The 16,939-nt window shown below is 38.4% G+C and overlaps 3 protein-coding genes across 5 annotated transcripts; 1 reads left to right on the plus strand and 2 right to left on the minus strand.

Moving 5' to 3' along the window:
- The first annotated feature begins 613 nt into the window (after positions 1–613).
- On the plus strand, positions 614–11,390 carry Tsf3 (Transferrin 3). 3 transcript variants are annotated; one of them, XM_077410641.1, is made up of 16 exons: positions 614–1,163; positions 1,936–2,080; positions 2,889–2,991; positions 3,320–3,453; positions 3,797–3,924; positions 4,002–4,146; positions 4,351–4,508; positions 4,824–4,942; positions 5,034–5,185; positions 5,579–5,825; positions 5,911–6,059; positions 6,151–6,318; positions 6,651–6,758; positions 6,831–6,955; positions 7,061–7,216; positions 10,134–11,390. In XM_077410641.1, exons 2-16 carry the CDS (start codon positions 1,999–2,001, stop codon positions 10,320–10,322), a joined length of 2,163 nt encoding a protein of 720 aa, XP_077266767.1. In that variant the 5' UTR covers positions 614–1,163; positions 1,936–1,998; the 3' UTR covers positions 10,323–11,390. The 3 variants fall into 3 exon arrangements, with proteins under 3 accessions (XP_077266767.1, XP_077266768.1, XP_077266769.1); XM_077410642.1 differs by having other exon boundaries at positions 1,971–2,080; XM_077410643.1 differs by lacking the exon at positions 1,936–2,080 and having other exon boundaries at positions 615–1,163.
- Positions 8,415–10,127, minus strand: LOC143899912 (isoaspartyl peptidase/L-asparaginase). The gene is made up of 4 exons (XM_077410709.1): positions 9,673–10,127; positions 9,051–9,282; positions 8,806–8,958; positions 8,415–8,764 (listed from the first exon to the last, which is right to left on the minus strand). Exons 1-4 carry the CDS (start codon positions 9,883–9,885, stop codon positions 8,553–8,555), a joined length of 810 nt encoding a protein of 269 aa, XP_077266835.1. The 5' UTR covers positions 9,886–10,127; the 3' UTR covers positions 8,415–8,552.
- On the minus strand, positions 11,142–16,782 carry LOC143899888 (cytoplasmic dynein 2 intermediate chain 1). Its single transcript, XM_077410634.1, has 16 exons — positions 16,707–16,782; positions 15,271–16,020; positions 15,064–15,183; positions 14,838–15,001; positions 14,484–14,634; positions 14,264–14,395; positions 14,059–14,199; positions 13,667–13,978; positions 13,418–13,590; positions 13,133–13,346; positions 12,894–13,045; positions 12,668–12,807; positions 12,523–12,581; positions 12,299–12,453; positions 12,074–12,206; positions 11,142–11,991 (listed from the first exon to the last, which is right to left on the minus strand). Exons 1-16 carry the CDS (start codon positions 16,716–16,718, stop codon positions 11,869–11,871), a joined length of 2,931 nt encoding a protein of 976 aa, XP_077266760.1. The 5' UTR covers positions 16,719–16,782; the 3' UTR covers positions 11,142–11,868.
- Between the last annotated feature and the right edge of the window lie 157 nt (positions 16,783–16,939).

Genomic DNA, 16,939 nt, shown 5'->3' on the forward strand with positions numbered 1-16,939 from the left:
TGAGTTTCTTCCTAGAAAACGTCTGGAACGCGTATGTCTGAAGAACAGACGTTACAAGAAGCTGAAAACGAAAGATAATCGTCCGCGGTAACTTTTCGAAAATGCGATTTTAACGCGACTTGAAAAATTACTTCGGCAACATTTCTAATTCCATAAAACCCGTGTCAGACCGCGGATTGGGATTGAGATTGGATTGAAATTGAATTAATTAGAATGGAGAAAACTGATCTCATATATCAATTAAGTTTAGTGAACTATGCATTGATTGGTCAGGTTTCAATACAATCTCAATTCGTAGTCTGTTACGGGCTTTAGAGCTCATCGGAGAATGTGTGTTTCCCTTGTTACAACCGCAAGCAATTCTATATTTCTATCTTGATCTCTCTCTCTCTCTCTCTCTCTCTCTCTCTCTCTCTCTCTCGCCTTCTGATCCGTCGTCGCTTTCGTAACGCGACACGCATCACGCATCGCGCGCGCGCGTATTACGCAGAGTCCCTCATTGTGTCTTTAATCTCTCTCTCTCTCTCTCTCTCTCTCTCTCTCTCTCTCTCTCTTTCTCTCGTTTTCTCTCCCACCAGATTTGACGATTCCAGCTCCCCGCATACTTGGACTTTCCGTCGAATCGGCTTCGGGTATCATCAGCTGCGCGTGATACATGTCGCCGGGCAGTCGGGAACTTCGGTCGACCGTCATCGTTCTCATCCGCGGGCTTTCATGTTCAGTGCGGCTGTTTTGTACTCGCGATCGCGCGTCAGATGGTATTTTCAACCGCGAGTTCTCGCAGTCTTCTCACGGGTGTATAGCTTATTATACACTCAAGTGGGGAACGCGCGCGTCTCATCTCTCGCGTTCGCCTGATGCCCACGGAGCGCCGCGAATAAACAAAAGGACAAGCCGCGAAGAGGAGGCATCCGGTCCCGGTCTCGGTGTGAAGACTACTGAAGACACGGGATGGGAGAGCTGAGAGATCGGAGGTCGAGTCTTCGGGTCGTATTGACGTTTTCCTCGGGATCGGAGTAGCGGAAGTAGCGCGAGAGCCACCCCTTTCGCGAATCAAGGGGTTTACATTTGAGAATTTCTGGAAGCGATATTCACACAAGCGACGGAATTGATCGAAGAATATATTTCGAAGCTCAGACCGACGTGACTGATGTTTAATGACGGTAAATATAGCTTCAGCGGATTACGCGTGAGATTCAGTGATGCGAGCGGTCTGGCCGGTTTCTACAAAAAAGGCATTCCTCTCGCGAGTCGCGTCGGCAAAAAGTTTTCAAGGTCGGAGAGCGAAAGTGCGCGCTTCCACGGTTCCACCGACCAGATTTCGGCATTTTCGGCACGACGCGCGTGCTCCAAACGACGCGAGAGACCGCATTGTCGATCCTAATCGTCTCTAAAGCGAAAATTATACGTGGTGAAAAATCCTTACTCTTTTGCACAACAATAAATTTCTCTATAATTAGTTCGGCTTTTGTACAATGAAGAAAAATACATCCTTTTTTGAAATCGTTTATTGAGAAACGTATTTATTTTGCCTATGATAACTATCGTACGGATGTATTATATATATCTACAGATATATAAACGTTATTGTTATTTCGAACGTCCTTATCCTAAATATACATCATTAACGCGCTACAAAAGGTTTCTCAATTCTGAAAATAAAGCGGCGACTTTTCTCGTTAAATATTAAGCGGTTTTACTGTATTTAATTATTTACCGTAAATAGTGTAAATTACACGTGACGTTTAGAAGACAGGCAGCTATAAGATCTAAGATCACGCGTGTTGAGTCAGCAAAATATAGCTCGACGATAGCTATACTGTATCGTGTGTAGCGCGATTTCCGTGCCGGTTGTTCTTTCGTGCGATAACAGTGACCCGCGTTAAACAAATCATGCGAGTGCGATGACGGAAAATCTCTTTTCGGGAAGTTCAGTTAAAATAAGGAGGGTTCTATTCTTCTATTCTGAGGGATCGCGAAGTGGAGCGAAAATCAATCATGGATCTTCGTTGGCTCGTTTTCTCTCTCGCAATAGCTCTCGTAGATGGCTACGAATACGTCAGCGCTGCTAACAATAAGTGTAAGTGAGACGAGAATCGCGATAATGCTATGAAATTATTCTATTACCGCAACGAGCTCTTTAAGATATGCAGAGCGAATAATATAATTTTTCGAGATATATACCGTTCAAGTAAAAAATGATCCGTTGACAATAAGTGAATATTGAAATTATATGATAAAAAAGTTTGCGTTATCGGAGAAAAAGATGGTCCTCTCTATTTCTCGGTTAAACCGCAAACTGTATAATTAATTGCAACACGCAAGTCGGGAAATTGTAAGATATATGATGTATACGTGAATGCTTGCGTAAGTGCACGTGTGTATTTTGCGGTTATAACCATTTTTGCACGCTTCTTGCCGAATCTTTTCCCCCGAAAACGGTTCATAGAATTGCACACAAATAGTTCTTCTATATCAATAACATTATAATTTTAGCAAATATCGTTATAATTAAGAACACGGTAATAAATTGTACAGAATATATATTAATAAATTGTTATTTTTCGTGAAGCTTGACTGATTTATTTTCGAGCGTGTGCGAGACAGATAAATAATACGTGTAATTAATATAGGGGATCGGGTTGTATATATCTATGGCCATTGTTTAAACATTCTAATATGCCCTTCTGCGTATCTCGGCATATGCAGAATGTTTAAACAATGGCCATAGATACGCGGTATACTTGAATTTCAATAATCTCCGGGGCTACCTCCCGTTCCCCTAAAATACGTATACTTAAAAATAACAGTGAAATATTTCTCATCCATATTAGAAAACCGTTCCACGAAAACCGTGTGCCAAAAATGAAAATTGTGATATGTTTTAGGGACACTGTGCTTGGTCGACAGTGTACATACTGCGCAAAGAATTCTTTCACTCTGCCCGAAACTCGCGACGAGTCCGGTAGAATGTGTCATAGAAACTGATAGGCAAGTATGACGCAAACATAATAGAATTTTTCTAACGATGGACGTTTCTTTCAATTTAATCCTTATAAGTTTAGTTTTTTTTTCTTCGAAAAAGTCACATCATCTCTGTCCTTTTTTTCTAGAGAAAACAATCGTTTTTCAAATAAGCTAAAAAATTATACTTCATAACAGTATACATAATAATAATGTGTTATATAACATGAGATATTTAAAAACCAGTTCTTTGTTTTTGAAGGATTCGATGGAGATATGGCTTTTTCAGGGAGACCGATTGAAAAATATATTTCTTATAAGAAAGTAATTCCCTCTTTTTTTTTTTTGTTTATAGATTTGGCTGTTTGCGTCGAGTAACCAATGGTGATGTCGATATCACTGTGCTGGAACCAGAAGAACTCGTAGCGATAAGAAACTACAAACTATACAATGTACTAGTCACGAATGAATTAAGACTCTTCCCAGACGGTAATTTATTAAAGTAAAACATTGAGCGAGGAACACATAAAATGCCTCACTTTGGCCGAATTAAATTTTGATTAATTTCTTAACGAATTTGAATTATAATTAATTAATTAATCGAGGAATATATTTTCTCTGAAATTTGAATGATAATAATTAATTAATTAAGGAATATATATCCTTATCTCTGCTCACTTGGAAATTAATTATTACGCAATTACTACTTGAAACTAACAATTATTGTGCAAATTACTACTAATTTTGAATTTTTTTAAGTAAAAATTAATCGATTTGATGCTAGAAAGTCTATTAAAGTTATGTTTACTTCAAATGAGACGTTTTTTTCCAGATGATTATCGTTTTGAATTAGTGGCCATAGCGCACAAAAATGTGCAACGCATATGGGATGTTAAAGGCAAGCGATTGTGTCATCCCGGATTAGACACCATCGACGATTGGACTACAATTTTCTCGACGGTTGGTGAGCTTTTTTTTTTGTATCAGTGTGCTCGTTAGAATCATGCTCTTATCCCTCGATCTCTCGTATATTTCAGTACTTCGAGAATCTGATAATTAGAAAAGAGTGCAACGCGAACATGACGCTGTTCGAGGACAGAATACACGCTCTGTCCAACTTCTTCGAAACGGCTTGCATCGCTGGCCCGTGGTCGGCAGACACAGTATTTGATTATCAATTGAGTATGTATTCAATTGCAAGCATATGCGAGTGTTAACATTGCATCGTAGATGCGTGTATATATATATATATATATATATATATAGGATTTATTTATAATCGCGATTTATACGGCACGTATAATGCATGAAACTCTCCATTTCTTCGTACAGCGTCGAATAAGCGCCGTCGTGCTGGAAATCACAAATTTTTATTGTCGTTTGCAGAATCGAAGTATATGAATCTCTGCGCCGCTTGCGAGAAACCGGCCAGTTGTTACAACACCGATAAGTACTACGGACGGGAAGGTGCCCTGTTGTGTCTCACCGATGGCATGGGCGACGTCGCCTTGGTCAGATTAGGCGATGCCCGCGTACACTTCAAGGTAATTGACAAGTCAACCTACGGTCAATTTCATCACATATCTTTAAGGCAATTTGAACGAAGAACTCAGGAAGAACCATTCTCGTTCTAAATGTCCACTTCTATCGATGCGGATTAACTTTAATCTCACAATCAGTTTAACTTATTTTTTATCTTTTCCTAATTCTCTCTTAAAACTAGAAACAGTAAGTTGAACGGAAAAAAAATTAATAGCACATTGGTAGAAATGGACATAAATCGATTTAAAAGACTATAATCAAAACGGATTGCGACGCGACTCGCGCGCGGTACTAACGTCTAAACGATGTTGATGCAGGCTCAGATGATAGACACACAAGATTACAAGTTTCTATGCCCGGACGGCACCACGAGATCGCTCGACGATAAACCCTGCGTGTGGATATCGAAACCGTGGCCGGTCGTCGTAGCTAAACCGTAAGCGCTTTATGCCGCTCCTCCGTCAAGTCACTTCGTAATATCGGATTGTGTAAAATTGAAAGATCGAAAAATCCTTCCTTTTCGCTAGAACGCATGCCGAGAATATCGCCCGCATGATGAACTCGATGATGAACAGGACGTACAATTGGGAATCGAACGTCTTGCAGCTGATGGAGAACTATTACATCACCTCGACTGACGTGAGGGATCTGCAAACGCCCGACGATTACTTACATCGATGTAATGTATATATACAGCACGGCTATTTATCTTTGACTTCTTGCAATAAGGCACTAACAAGTGATCTGTTAAAAATATACTTTTTACTAATTATATCACTGAACGATCATAGTAATTGTCAATTTCACGAGCTTTCCTCCCATGGATAACGTCTATCATAACAAAGATGTAATTTTTTAAATACAGTTTCTTGAACTGTATGAGCATTTTAATATATGCAATTTGTTAGTTTAATTATTAATTTAACGGTTGTTAATTATATAATTTGATAAAGTTCAGTGGAATCGATAGAGAAAAGTTTTCTACAAAGAAAGCATCTAGAAGTATTTAGAACAATGATATGATAGATAACGTCTCACGTCCTAACAATTAACGTGAATGTTCTGGTTGAAGATCCAAACTTCCTGAGCGCCAACGTTCGTATGGGATGTCAGCCGTCAAGAGACGTACGTTGGTGTCTGGTATCCAATCTCGAGAAGCGTAAGTGCAGCTGGCTAAGAGACGCTTCCATCATCTACGGCGTGGAGCCGTTGATCTCTTGCCTCCAGGATGATAGCAGAGAAGCATGCGTGGAGGCTGTACGGAAGGGAAAGATGGACATCTTCTTGGCGCGGCCCGAAGAGCTTCTCGAGGACAGAATGTAAGCGAAGAGCAGGTCTAACGCGGCGAATAAAAGTTGAGAACATTTTCTCGGAGACATTTCTCAAATCGTTTCTCTCTCGCAGGATGGGTTTGAAGCCTATTATCCACGCGATGGCGAGCAGCCGGCAAAAATTGAACAGGATCGCGGCGGTTGTCAAGAGGAATTCCAGATTCAGAATTATGAAGGATCTCAAGGGTGCCAGGGCGGCCTTCACGGGCTACAGAAGCGTCGGTGCGATTATATAAAAGATATAATTTCGTATTTCGCAATTTCAGTAGAATCACTTTTAATCCATTTCGCCGTTACGATCACTTGATCCCAGGTTGGAACGCATTTGTCACGCTAATGAGGAACGAATCTGACGAAGACTGGGACTGCTCGGACGCGCAGGCAATTTCGAAATTTTTCCGAGATAGCTGTGTCTTCGGTTGGAACAACAAAGATAATCACAACAACCTCCCGGCTAATTTACACTCGTTATGCAAGGAAGGTAAGACGCGGAGGACACATACAGTCGCGATTAAGTGCGCGGGCGATTAAACGAACTGTAATTATAAAGATACGCGATGCAAAACGTAATATGTGGTAGATCGTTTAAATTTTTACTTGCTAGGAACAACCTAGATAACATGCATGTTGCATAAGACGTCGTAAAGATATCTAAAGATATCTTAAGATATCTTGGTTGTCTTAAAAGATGTCTTTACGACGTCTTATGCAACATGCATATTATCTGGGAATGTGCAACCGAAATATACAAATGTGTAAAACGCGATACAATCGCGAGGAAAACGAGTAATTAAAACTGCGATCTTTTCGCAGATGCGGCACATGCGGGCGACGATTTAAGTGCCTTTAACTACCTGGCTTCCGATATCGTCGACGTTGCCTTCGTCAATCTGAAGATCATAGAAAACAAAACGGAAGCTGGTGAGTTGCGCCGATTGATCTAACTGTATCTTCTCTGTATCATATTACTACCTAATTGTTCTGATGTCGCAGGTGATTTTTATTACGAGAAGATTGATAGTATAAACCGCTTGCCTAAGTACAGAGTATTAGGCCCGACCTTGGCGGAAGCTATAAAAAGAGTCCCATATTTGCTCGCTTGGACACCTCTCGGCTCGGTATAAATCTTTTCTTTTCTGAAAAGTTTAGTGATTTAGCTAATGATTAGCTTAGATGTGCAAATATGAATTGTATACGTAACGTGGACTTTCTTGCCTTGGCAGATAATAGCGCACGAGAATATCACGGATCTGAGGCGTCAGGAAATCTATACGATGCTGCTCGAAATGGACAAGATATTTGGAAGGAAGTTCAACGGACAGGCACCCACGTTCTTGTTATACGGGCCGTACGAAGATAATCACGGTGTTATCTTTCCCGTAAGTTGAATACAGAGCATTTTATCACAAAAACAAATTTATGTAGCTGAATCCAGCGAGATAAAGTCAAAGTGCAGACATCGTCGTAAGAAAAATCGATAGAGTTGGTCGAAATTTATTTGTTAAAGCTTGCTCTGCGTGAATATAATAGAAAGAAAGAAGAAAAGTTATATATATTATGCTTCTCTCTCTCTCTCTCGGATATTAAAAATAGAAATAAATTAGAGCGTAAGAGATATATATGTCAAAGATATTGCGAGTTGAGCTCATCGCAGCTCTGGTTGAAGTCGACAGCAGTTCTTCGGTGAATCGCGGCATTTCGCCTAATTGGAATCTTCGCACATGCAGTCCGACGGTCGTTCGAGGACATCGATCTTCTCCGAGAACTTCTCATTCCTCGTGCATCCGTAATACACGTAGCCCCTGTCGCAATACGCCCATGGAAAATGCGCGCACTTGAAGGACACTGACGGTATACCTTCACTGGTTAACGCGATCACGCCCACGTCAGATTCCGGCGGAGATGCCCCTCCGGTTTCTTCCTCAAAGTCCCTCAATATTTCGGCGACCGCATTGTCGATCGACGTCGCCTTTCGCCGCAGCCGCCGTAAGATACGTCGGGCTGGCGCGTGTTTGTATATGGCTCTGTCGCAACCCGAGACAGATACGGAACCGCTCTTATCAACGTAAATACCGCAACCGATCGCCGTGCCGGTCGCGCTCACGATTCCGTGCAGCTTTCCCGGTTCCCCGGCTGTCGAGGTTCCGCTGGCGAGACGCTTCTTTCGGTCGAACGCCACTGCTCCGACCGCGCCGAGCTAATGTAATTTTTTTTTTTAAGTATTACACACACAAATGTCTGTGCGGTAGTCGTAATGTCATTAAAAATACTTTAATTACGTGAAACATCCAGATCAAGAATATAATAGGTCCATAAAGAAAAGAAAAAGAGATTGAGAGATTCGGATTTTACACTTAAGACTCTCTTCTCTATTTTTTTATCTCTTATCCATAAATTATAGGCTTATGTCCATTTCTATGCAGATTAACTTTAATCTCAGTTTAACTTACATTTTATCTGTTTTTGATTCGTAAAACTAGAAAAAGATAAAAAGTAAGTTGCCAAGATTAAGGTACATTGATAGAAATGAATATTAGACGAACAAGAATAGATAAGTTTATGTATACAATTTCACATTGTATATACGGGTTTATATTTAAGATTTGAATTCAGGAAATCTTGGAAATTTTAAAAAAGCCTAAAAAATTTGGTATTTATTATATTTTTGCCGGAATATTTCACGTATATTAATTCGCCATCGCGAATTCGACGAACTCATCCAACCTGTATAAAATCAGGTTCGACCTCCAGGAACTCGTCTAATCTGGCGACCTCGAAGATAGCACCTGCTTCTTCCTTGTCTCCGTATCTTTCGATCACACACTCCGGTATACATTCCTTTTTACCAGATGGTTTGTCCCCGTCTTGTAGAAGCTCTTGCGTCTTTTCTATATCTTGCGCTTCTTCATCAGTATCGCGATTAAAATCTTAAAAAAAAAGCTCGTTTTTCCCGTTGTCTATCCTTTACCGTTAATCTCTTCTTCGTGCAATGACGTCTTCGAGTCGGACGTAACGATTAACTGGCCGGGTGACAAAGTGGGAACACCTGACTCCAAGGCGAATTTTTGCGCTCCAGCTTCGACTATCAGCACAAGTCCCGCTTGCTGCAGGACTATTTTGGCTGCAAGAGTATCAAGCGCTTTTGAGCGGGTCGTTAGACAGATAAATGTATAATTTCTGCAACAGAAGCGTTTTACTCAAAAAGGCATGGACCTAACGTTATGGGATGCGCTATATTGCGAACGGCACCCACGCAACCCGCGCGAAGACCATTCGTCATTATCGCAGCGTCCATCACAACCTCCCCGTTGGCGTCCAGGGAACCTCCGTATCCGCAATTAAAATACTTTTTACTCTCCATGTGACAGATCGCACGCTCGACCGCGTCCAGCGAGCAGCGTCCTTTAATTAGGTCGCGATACGCCGCTACTGCGGCATTTTTCACCTGCATCCATTCGTTAAACATCAATCTCATCATGAAATAATGATATTTTATCGTTACTTGATAGAAAAGTGTCTCAGAATTTTTTATATATATTATTAATAAAAAATTTAAGACTTTTTAAAATTTTTTATACAAATTTGAACGTTTTTCAGAAAAACTCAGACAAAATAATAATGAAGTATTTCAGATTTTTCCCCGCCAATATATATTTGTAGAACTGATGAATAAATATGAGAAAACTTTTTCTGATCTTCCTGAACGATGTAATGTCAAAGTATTCAAAAACTCAAATAATACTAGAGCAATGAACTGTTTTAGGCAGCTACATTTCTCGCATTCTGTAAAATGGCTTTTCCGGATTGTTTAATATGAATAAAAAAACAATTTAACCTCGTCGAGCATAAATTTCTGTGCATATCGAGGAATTCTCCCGGCACCTCCGTGAACAACGACAACCGGATCCACCCGCTTTTTCTTCTTTTTCCTGATCCGCGTCTCGGCGCTGATTCTGGCCAAGATCTCACTAATCCAAGCGCAATAGTCGCACATTACATTAGTAACACTTATTTTAGCATTTTCAGGATTTTCGTTGCCTCTTAACATTTTTCTTCGCAAAAATGTCCTCAAGCGTCTGTTGAACGACAGCCCGCAAGTACCGGCGAATTTTGCTCTAATTAGGGATTGCACAGAAGTGTACTTTTTTTACGCAATGTCATTTGCGTGTAAAAAACTGCGACGATGTTATTTTATTTTCGATAGGAAGATATGCAATATTAATGTATAGTAAGCGTTGTATATATAGACACGATTGCGTTTGAATACGATAATAAATGTGAGTTTTGTTATCGCAGGATGGCACCCGCTATTTAGAGCTACACGGTCAACAGATATTAAAGGGACGCAATTACGACCAAATCGTGGAAGAGTTCGTGAAGCAACAATCTTGCAGTGCTGCTGATGCATGGATTTCTCGTTTCCCAAAATCTCTTCTTCTATGCATGATTATAGTCTTCATTCTAGACCGATTATTGAACTGCTGACGATGGATGGATAGACAATGCTCTCTCTATGAAAGTACAACGTAATACAAGACAGTTCGTTATTCGTGATGCAATAATTTTGTATAAAAGAATACTTAAGTTTTTTTCTTTTAGACAGAGTTTCACTTTCGATAAAAACAAATTTGGATATTGCAAAATTAACAACAATGAAGTTATATAATTTTCAATTATACATATCAAAGGAGACTTCAATAATGATTATGATATATAAATATAAAAATTCTTATAAGAAAAGCATATTTGACAATTTTGATATATGCTTTAAATATTTGTCTAAGTTATTATTAATAATAACTTACGCAAATAATTTTTAAAATATTTGTAAAATATATTCACATGTATTGTATGTTATTTTATTTTTGTATACATATACATATATAATATACGTATATATGCACGATATTATACATATATATGCATACATTATACAAATACATGTGTATATATATATGTACATATAATATACATACATATACGTACATATTATTTATATATTACATATATATTATTTATATATGTACCTCTTTCAACACTTCAATAATTTTGTTAGATTTCTTTGAATAGGATATCTAATTTCTTTTATTTGTATAATTGTTCATATATTGTGAGTGATTATGTAGAGATAATTTTAAAATTATCTAAGCTCGATGACGGAAAACATAAACAATTGTTTAATAATAGATCTCAAAAACAAAATTATTATTGAAGTTGTTGAACAATTACGAACGAGTATTGGAGTAGAATGATGTCGAACAATAAATTATTGAACAAAAAAGCTTATATATGAAATATTTGATATATGAAAACTTTTTTCTACATTTATTTTTAAAATAAAATTATATCATCTCAGTTGTATCATCAATAATGAACCTACATCAAAAAGCGCGATATCAAATCGGCTAGGCGATGTATAAAATTCTATGTATATTTCGATTGTATAATCTTATCATTTGTCCTTATTTATATGATGTTTTATATGATACACTATGTAAATGTATGTACGAGACTCGTATAAATAATATTACGAATACTATATATTTTCATCTACATCTAATGGTACTTATTTTCCCTGGACGGAATACTGTGATACGTATATTATATTATAGAAAGATACGAATAAGTGCGAAAAAGTCTCATTCGTTATACATACGGCGCGCTTGTAAAATATATAAAATCACAACAATTTAATCGCACTTCATTGCACATTGGAAACTTTCAATGTTATTCAAAGTTATCAAAGATCACTACACGTTGCTTTGCAAATCTTATAAATTACAAATTCGGGATCACATGAAGTAATTGAAATTGTATATACCTTGTCAATTAAAAATTTTAAATTGTGTTTAAGTATTACTTTCTATGACTAATATCTCACATATCTATTGCAATAATTGCAAGTGCACGTATACATTGGAAGTGTAAAACCTGTGAATCTTTCTATATTCAATTCCTTGATATAGCAATTCTATAGAAACTATTAGTGCTTATATAATTCCCTCCTTGTTGATGCCATATCCATTTTCGTTTATGATACCGAAACGTATCGCGAAAATACGTTCAGTTCTTGTAAAAATTCCTCTTTCTTTGAATAGTAGAAACCTTTTTTCAGTTTGTGTACTTCCACATTACCAGATTCCATACCAAGAGCCTAAAAAATATATTTTAAAATGTATAATATATAAAAATTTCCATCGAGAGTCCTGAGAGATCATTTAGCTTTTTAAACTTACGAGGTATTGATTTGTCATATCTTGATCTATTATGCAAGGAGACAGCTGCATGCTGCTTATCTTTCCCCATTTTTGCATAGATGATGTATATATAGGACAAACATCACTCTGACTCAAATCCCACACGTGAATTCTGTCAAATTTATAATTTATGTTACATATGGATATTTTTTGTAATTACATCTATTCATGTGCAATTTTATTCATTCCGTGAGAAGTTCTTACCGAGAATCATTATCCAGAGCATATATAGTCAACGGTTTCGTTTTCGACCATTGCAAAGTTTTGATCTCGTCCGTGTACTGTTCACTTTTCAGTTGTACGATCGGTCTCTCCACATTTAAGTAATGAAGTCGAATCGTTCCATCGTCGCAGCCGATCTAATAAACATAAAAACCGATAGGAATAAAATAAGGTTTTGAAGGTAAGCTGCGAAGAGACAGTCTTACCCAGAAAAAGGATTGACCAAAAGGACAAACATCGATGCAAGTTGAAGTACCGCATTCACCTGTAATAATTAATTGAAATAAGTCTGACGTCACCATGATGCACGTTTAATACATACATCGAGATGATAAGACTATTTCCACTCACTTATCTCGGTTGGTTTATATGTTAATGGGTTAGTTCTGTTACCGATATAAGTAGCATGCAAGACATCAGTACTGTTAGTCGCGATATAAATGTTATTTGTATTTGCACTGTCCACATGCATATCGACAAATGTGTTCATTCTAAAAAAACATCGAACAGTTAAGGAAATTTCAGCCATATATATCCTTCCAAAAAAATTAATCTCAAATCTATCATAAGTATTTACATTTCTGCGTCTTTCCTCGTCAGAAACGTTTTCTGATTCTTTATGAGTCTTATGTCGCCCCAATGACAGAGTCCCAGATCGTCGATATTTATACCCATGTTATGCACAATACTCCATATTATGAGACAACCATCCTCGTCTAAACTACATATCTATCAAATTCAGTTTAAAGATAAGCATGGATTAGTAGGATTACTAAATTTTAACAGGCCAATGTCAATATCGTAATAGTGGCAAACCTGGATAGGGACGAACTTGTTGCTCCTTTCTTTAACAGAGGCAGTCTCGATCTTAGACAGCACGCGTATCGCAACAACTTGCGACGTGTGCGCATCTAAATCCGCCGTTGTCGTGTAAGTAGGCGTTCTGATCACCCAATCTAACTCGTTAGCCTTATCCGTAATCTTCTGATGCCACATCTCGTCCTCCTTAAGATCCCAGAGACTCAGCGACCTAGGTTCAATATTTTATTTTTAGATTAGTACAAGAACAGCGAGAAAGCTTTGAAGACTCAAGTCGCATACCCATCCTCGAGTCCGGCGAACACCGTGTTGCAATTCGTTAAGTGAAAACAACAGGCGGTAATGGGGCATTGCGAGTAGAATAATTTCTTCGGCATCGAAGGTTCGGAAATATTCCACACGCATCCGATACAACAGTCGGTGACATAATCTTGTTTGCTTATGGTTTCTAACTCCTGTTTAATACAAGAAATTAATTAAATTAATTACAATTCACTTCGAACCACATTAAATGGCATAACAGCTACGTACCTCTTCCACTGGAGCGTGTATAGTAAGCAGAACTTTATTTAAGACATTCGAATAATGTATAATCTTAACTGGTCTGGAAGCTAAGAACGTTACTGTATCTACAGAGAGCTTCACGAAACCATCGCTGAACGATAATTCGTCTACGTCGTTTTGAAAAACAGTGCCACCGTGTTCTCTTTCTTCCAGCAACGACAATACAACCGCGCCCGCGCGATTAAGAAAATCGTTTAACCGCAATACGTCGTACGACGGACGTGACGCAAAGTTTATATCGTCCGTTTCGTCCAAATCATTTCCCACGCCAATTTGTTCCTGCGAATTTTTAGAAAGTTTAGACAATTATATTTATATTTAATTATATTCTACAGTCAACGCGCGGCGTAAACTATTACCATTTTAAATAAGTTTATATCTTGCTTGTCACGCAAGTTTTTTCTACAAGTTATGGGAAACTGTGTCCATTTGTTCTTACAAGGCACCTCGTCCGTTTGTATCTCAATGTCCATGTTGTCGTCGCCGGTTTGGGTAAACACCTGTAAAATGTGGTGTACAATAAACAATTGATCACTCTACAATTTGCCGTAGTGTGTTACGTACTTGTTGCGTATTTAATTTCCCGTAATTTCTTATAAATTCATCATAAGGTATGGGGCTGCACTCCAATATCGACCATTCCATAAAGTCCAGCTTTATCATTTCCAACAATTCTTCACCTCTGGTACGAGGCTTCTGCGAAAGACAAGACAACACGTTTTGGGTTTAAATATATAACAGTATATACTTAATATTATAATACATTCTTTAAAAAATGGGTTACCTCTTCACGTTGATTCTCTTTTGGTTTATGAAAATTGACAAACGGTACTTGCGACAGCGGCGGAGATCTGGTAAAGTCCCCAGAACGGCTGTCCTCGAAACCTTCATCGGTGGACGATGGCAGAGATTTATTCTCCACCGGTCTGTCATCGCTGCGCCAAATAAATGTGAACACGTTAAATTATCCACGTATTTTATTTTATTGTTTTTAAAACGAAACGTTTTTAGAGTAAAGCATGCAAAGTAAAAGCGTAACAATCACATGTGACAAGAAACAAGTACAAGTAACAATAAATCTGCAAATGAATATCTCTCTATTTATTCGTCCTGATATTTGATCTTAGTTATCACAAACCTAAATGTTTTGCCAACTGGCTCTCTTAATTCGGGTAACGGTGGTGTGTTGGATTGCGTTAAGAGCGCAGATTCTACTCGCGCTGCCCGTTTTTTCGCTGCGAGATCGTAATGTCCCGAATCGAGCATACGTTCCTCTTCGACCTTCGCGTGTTCCGTGCTCCTCTGCAAGAATTGTTTTCATAAAACTGTGCGTCTCAACACGTGGAATGAGCATAGAATAATACCTTCTCTCGGATTTTCAATTCGATAGGTTCTAAGTGGGCATTATTTCCACTGCTATCTGATTTTTCGCTGATCGAGGGAGTATCGCTGTCGGTGCACTCTTGAAAGTCTGACTCGTAATCCTGAAAGACAACGCAAGGTATTATAATCACACACACATTTACATGTCCCTTTATTTAAAGTTTCCTTTTCTTTCATTTCTTTCTCACCTCAAAATCGTCTTCGTAATTATAGTCCGCCTCATTCGAGTCCGCTTGCGTACGAGAACGACTGTCCGACGTTTTCTTCTGCTCTACTTTTTCCACGACATTCGGTCTGCTTACGGCGCTGTGCAGCATCCTTACTTCGCTTGGACTCAGCGTTCTGGATTTCCTGCGTTCTCTGGACGACATTCGTGGCTTAGTTCGGTCGGGTGCGGGAGAATCTTGCGATTTCTCCTTATCCCTCGACGACCGATGTACAGTCTTCTCGTTAGATTTAACATTGAGCTTGCTCGCAGTCGATCTTGGCACGTATATCGTACTCTGACCTCTCTTCTCTGAATATCCCGTTTGCTCTCTGGACTTTCTCTTTTTGACCGTACTGTCGTCGCTCGATTTAAGAGCATTTTCAGATCTCGTCTTAGAGGTTGTACTCTTCTGCGTTATCAAATGACTGGACGAAGTATTGCGCGAACTAGATTTCGACGTCGAGGATACTTGTTTGACAGTCCTAACTTGAGAAGAACTGACGGACGGCTTGCTAGTACTTCTAGTCGATTGTGTCCTCGTTGAAGTATTCTGCGATGATTTGGACACTCTGTCTCCGTCCCCTCTGTGCTCGGTTTGAGACTTCCTCAGTAAATTAGAATCTGATTTCTTCGATGTTTCTGCATTGCCTTCGTTGCTGGACGATGTTTTCGGTTTCGACCGCACTCGCGTTTTGACTTCATCTTTAGGTCCAATTTTTTTAGTTGTTCCCTAAGGAGAAATAAATTATTATATTAATGTAATATAAAATTTATACATACTTAACGAAGTTCAAGTTAAGATAAATAATAATACTCTAACACACTCTGTCAGAATACAGTTTCGCGATTAATTACTACAATAATTTGCGCTCACAATAAACATTTAATATATTTAACTAAAATAAATTGAAATAAATATTAAATAATAAAGTGATAAAATATGAATATAATTGATTAACGCTATGTTTTAAAAAGAATTTTTATTTTGGTCGTTATATGTATTTATATTACTTCCATTTTCTTAGAGGTTGAAACAAATTGTAATGCAAACGACGTTTAGAGTTTCTAGAGCCAGTTTCTTACGTCATCGAAGCTCATGAATAAAACATGACTAAATTAAGGCATATGTCTTTTGTAGAATTAATATAAAGGATGCGCATAAAGAGATCTTTTTTATAATGACAATGAATTAAAAGGAATCAATACTATCTCTTTCTCTATACACCATTAGCATAACGTTCTTTACGTAGCTTCGCGAGAAATGTCAATAGTTTCGAGGTTGATCCGAGTGAAGTAGATGAGCCTTTGTAAAAATGTCAAACAGAACGGGACGAGAGGGTACATTTCCGCGATCGAAAATGTAACGCGCGACACGGCGATCGAGCTAAACGCGCAAAAAATTATCGAGGCACTCACTTTATTGGACATTATGCCGCTAATTGATCGGCGTTGACAGTTGCAGACGATCCTAGGGCAACCATGATGTAAACTAATGCGCGACAGCAACGAATTGAGCGAATTTTTTTGCAACCACCAAACTGGAATACGTTTTATACCGATGAACGATAGAGGCGATTTCTTTTTATCCTGACAAATCGTTTTCCCTCGCTGCGCGCTTCAAGATTTCTCTTTTGCCGACCGTGATAAAT

The sequence above is a fragment of the Temnothorax americanus genome, unplaced genomic scaffold (assembly GCF_048541705.1).
Source record: "Temnothorax americanus isolate GAGA-0224 unplaced genomic scaffold, ASM4854170v1 Scaffold29, whole genome shotgun sequence".
Taxonomy (NCBI): domain Eukaryota; kingdom Metazoa; phylum Arthropoda; class Insecta; order Hymenoptera; family Formicidae; genus Temnothorax; species Temnothorax americanus.